The sequence below is a fragment of the Parasteatoda tepidariorum genome, chromosome 3 (assembly GCF_982258835.1).
Source record: "Parasteatoda tepidariorum strain Cologne lab strain chromosome 3, Ptep-v5.0, whole genome shotgun sequence".
Taxonomy (NCBI): Eukaryota; Metazoa; Arthropoda; class Arachnida; order Araneae; family Theridiidae; genus Parasteatoda; species Parasteatoda tepidariorum.
In genome coordinates this window covers 111,292,245-111,296,947 of record NC_141757.1, presented here as the reverse complement: position 1 = coordinate 111,296,947, position 4,703 = coordinate 111,292,245, and the positions used below count along the sequence as shown (strand labels likewise).

General features: G+C 37.2%; 1 protein-coding gene across 1 annotated transcript; it reads right to left on the bottom strand.

Moving 5' to 3' along the window:
* Positions 1-264: 264 nt before the first annotated feature.
* On the bottom strand, positions 265-2,019 carry LOC147814171 (uncharacterized). Its single transcript, XM_087160239.1, has one exon. It carries the CDS (start codon positions 2,017-2,019, stop codon positions 265-267), a length of 1,755 nt encoding a protein of 584 aa, XP_087016365.1.
* Between the last annotated feature and the right edge of the window lie 2,684 nt (positions 2,020-4,703).

The following is a 4,703-nucleotide window of genomic DNA, read 5'->3' as shown; positions in this document are numbered from 1 at the left end:
TCTCAGGTTGCCACGCAACCTAAAGTGAAATATTAAAACTCATAAATCTAAAGAAAATTAAAGGTGGCGCTACTGTCAAATATACATACGTTAATGACTTAAAATCTTAAACATACTCCCACCTTGCAAAGTGATATTATAAATAGCACTTTGGAACAAGCATTTAGCATTTCTTTAAAATACAAACTAACTCATGTATATTGGTCTCCTTTATATGAAACTAATTTAAAAAAATATTCAGTCATTATATAAATAACAAAAAGTTCATAAATCTAAACGTTGTGGAATTTTTATGATTCTTCCCAATCTGCCTTTGATAAGAGAATTCACTTCCAAATTATCAGGCACATCAACGGACTTGGGAATATTATCAACTTCCCAGTTAATTTTCTTTGAAGACTTTTCCAGAAAATCCATATCGTTCTTTGCTGATAGCTCTAAAGGATAAAGTCTTTGGAAAGGTCGGATCCTTTCTCCTTGAGAGGTTCTTAATCTGGCTACTCTAGGAATACTGTCCTTTCCAGGATAAAGCTCCAAGACAATTCCAAGAGGCCAATCTATGCGTCGAGCATTATCTTGTCCTATTAAAACAATATCACCGATGTTTATTACATCATTCCTTCTTATTCCCTTGTGCACTAACTGAGCAAGATATTCATTTCTAAATCTTTGTTTGAGATCTTCACGTAATTTTTGCAAAAATTTTACGCGTTTCAACATAGAGATTCGATTCACAAGATCTAGATCGGGAGTTTCGTTGCTGTTGCTACCCTCCCCGTATATAAATGTTGCCGGAGTTAAAGGTACTAATTCAGATGGATTATCGTGAATGTAGGTCAATGGTCTGCTATTTATAACCGATTCACAGTCACATAAAATTGTAGTTAGTTCTTCATAATCCACGACAGATTTACCTAACACACTACGCAGAAGAGTCTTAAGCATTCCAACTATCCGCTCCCCCCATCCACCCCACCATGCTGCTGTGGGTGGAATAAATTTCCAAACTATTTTCTGAGCGGTTGAGTATACAGCAATTTTGTCCCAATCTAAATTCTTTAAATAATTGTTTGCTCCTACAAAATTCTTTCCATTATCCGAGTAAATGACCGATATTCTACCTCTTCTTGCGATATATCGTCTGACTGCTTGAATAAAAGCATCTGTAGTGAGAGACCGTACTAATTCAAAGTGAACTGCTCGGTACACAGCACAGGTAAACAAAATGATCCAAGCTTTTTCATTCGATTTTAGATACAGAGGACCGGCATAGTCCACACCAGACACTTGGAAAACTTTTGTCTGAGTAACTCTTTCTCTTGGAAGGGGCGCAAAAGGAACTTCTACTGGTTTAGCTTGATGACGCTTACAAGTCACACACTTGGAAATAACTTTATTTACTAACTTTTTAGCTTTAAGAATCCAGTATCGCTCTCTGAGTCTTGAGAGTAAGATGGAACGACCTGCATGCATCGCTTTTACATGCTCTTCACGGATTAATTCTAACACAACAGTGTTAGCAGGTAAAAGGATTGGACATCTGAAATTCTCATTCTCATCACTATGTACCAGTTTGGTCTTTACTCTCAGAATATCACTTTTATCTCGAAAAGCTTGTATTTTGGAGAGAAATTTATCATCTTGGAAATGCGTTGTTTGCATTGACTTAAAAATCACACTTTCTGCCTTTATTAACTCCTCACAGATTAAATTTCCCTTCAACTTATCCTGATGTGAAACGTTGTGGACAAAACGTAGGATCCAAGCGACTACTCTTACATTTCTGCTATATGTTGAAAAGTAGTTACACCATATTTCCGTTACTTCAATATTTACCATGGAAATAACTACTTGTTTTCTTTTTTCCAAATATACTTCCTCTTCATTAACGGAAATTTCGTCAGCTGCTGCAGGCCATTGCGTGTGGGAAAGATATAGCCAGCTAGGGCCCTCCCACCACTTCGAATTGCCAAGTTGTTGAGCAGAGCAACCTCTACTTGGTAAGTGTGCGGGATTCATAGATCCGGGCAAATGCCTCCATGCTTTTACTGGAGTCAATTTCCTAATTTCTTGAACTCGATTTTCTACAAATACACCCCATGTGTCTTCTCTTTTAAGCCAAGCTAATACAGTTGTTGAGTCTGTCCAGAAATGAACTTTGTCCGTCTGAAACTGTTTTACTATTTCAATAGTAAAACAGTTTCAGACGGACAAAGCTGCAATTGTGGCACCAAGAAGTTCAAGTCGAGCAATCGTTGTTTCCTTTTTCCCGCTAGGTGCGATTCTTGCTTTACTCTGTATCAGGTGAACTTGAACATTGCTTTCATCTTCTATTTTCAGGAAAACTACAGTGGAATACGCAAATTTACTGGCATCACAAAAGAAATGTAATGAAATGCGTTCGTAACCTTTGTCACAATGTAACCACCTTGAGATTTCTATGTGCTTCAGATATTCAAGCTGACTTAGCCACTTTGTAAAATCTTCTCGTGTTTTTGTGTCAACTTCATCGTCCCAACCAATTTTAGCTTTCCACAAATTTTGTAACCATAATTTTGGTCGTAGCGACACAACACCTCCTAGAAAAGAGTAGGCCTCTGCACGGGTTACCATAAATATCCTTTAGTAGTCCAAACGTAATGACATAGATCGTATTTTCAACCACTGCGCAGCTTAATACCCCGAACGTAATGACATCTTTCTTATTTTTCATCAACTGCGCAGTTAACTTCGTCACATCGGACTACTAAATTGATCCGTGCTGAGGCCTTCATACTTCTAGGAGGTGTTGAGCGACACCGGGCTAGTTATCCCCATAGGATCAAAAACTCTGTGTGAGGCAGCTAAAATGCTTCTTTTGGTGATTTTTTCATGTTTTGTGTCTCTCATATCAGGAATATTAATTAACAGAGTATCACTTTGTCTATTCCACTTCATTCCCAGAATATTGGTCTCACTAGAATTAGGTTCTGATGGGTTAGTAGACTCCCACCCTCGTAAATCGAATTGTCTTTCAGCCATAATATTAGTAGCAACTTCTATAAATTGCTTCAGCTCTGATTCAGTTTTCACGCTTGTGAGGCAATTATCTACATAAAAACTGCTTATTAGTTCCTGTATAATCTCTTTAGGGTATTTTTCATTCCCTCCCATTGCTTCTTCTAGTTTATTATTCAAATGGTATTGAATAGTGGCTCCTAGCAAAAACGGACTACAAGAAACGCCAAACACAACTCTTCGATGACGAAAATGTTTCAGCTGTCCATCTTCTCCATACCATAAGAATCGCAAGAAATTTCTATCATTTTCATCAAGACTTATTTGCAAAAAAGCCTTACGTATATCAGCTGTTACACCAAATTGATATCTTCGAAATTTATTTATCATTGAGGGAATTACTTCTATCAAATTTAACCCCTTTTCTACACAATCATTTAAACTAGGAACTCCTTTTCTCTTAGAAGAAGCATTGAACACGGGCCTGATTTTAGTTGTGCTGCTCTCCTTTATCACAGGTCGATGAGGTAAGTAGTTACAAGGTATTCCCATGTCTTCTTTTGGAACCTCTTCAATTATTTCCTCCTTCTCCCAGTCCTTGAACACTTCTTCATAGGCATCATACAATTTGTCGGTTTTCAACTTGCGTGTCGTCATTTGCAGTCTCTTTAACGCCAAATCATAATTATCTGGCAAAGGCAAATGCCCATCAAGCCATGGTAGACTAACTATAAAACGGCCATCTCCTTCAACTTTCACTGTATTTAAGAAATGTTCCATTGAGGCTTTTTGCAGTTCCTCTCTAGATTTTTGCTCTGAAGGATCTTTTATTCCTAAAGAATCTAATCTCCACAGCTCAGAAATATCCATTTCTTTTACTAAAAGGGAAGTAACCAACATTGCGCTGCTTGATGGTAAATCATATTCAGGTGCTTTCCCTGTTAAAGTCCATCCCAGTAGTGTCTCTATTGCTACTAATCCACTGGCCAAAACTCTTCTTTTTCCAGTCATAAGTTTTCCTATTACGTCAGCTCCAAGCAGAATTTGAACTGGTTGTGACTCATTTCCGACGTCTGACAACTTTATATTCATTTCTTCAAGCTCTTTTAACCAGGGTCCAAAGCTAACAGGTGTTATAGTATCACAAATAGATGCTTGATCTAAAGCTTCCATGTTACAAGTCAAGTTATTCTCTGGATTCCTTAATCTAATTCTATAACACGTGTGTTCAAATTTATCTGATTTATGACCACCAAACAAAGAGTGTATGAGAGTTTCTTTTCTCAAGGGAACATATTCCATCTTTTCAGCCAAATTTTTTAAAATATATGTTCTTTGTGATCCAGAATCTAAAACTGCTCTCACCACAATTTCTTTTCTATCAGATATCAGCTTTAGTTTCATAGTTTGAAGGAACACTTTCGGACCGTACGTGATGTTGGACATGTTTATTTCAGAACTTTCACTTTTCTGCCCAGATTTATCGGGTTCACGATTTTTTGCTGCTAAAGATTCACACATTAGTACCACATGTCTTTTACCGCATATGACACATTTTATGAAAGCTTTGCACTTACGAACTGGATGTTCTTGCATTAAACAGGCAAAACAACATTGACTTTCTCTTACTATGTTCTCTCTTTCAGCTAAAGTCATATTTCTAGCGGAAAAGCAATCTGAACTTTTATGTTTCCCTGAACAAAACA

What these genes read in the sequence shown, in the direction of transcription:
- LOC147814171 (XM_087160239.1), bottom strand. Translation starts at nt 2,019, where the DNA reads ATGAATCCCGCACACTTACCAAGTAGAGGTTGCTCTGCTCAACAACTT.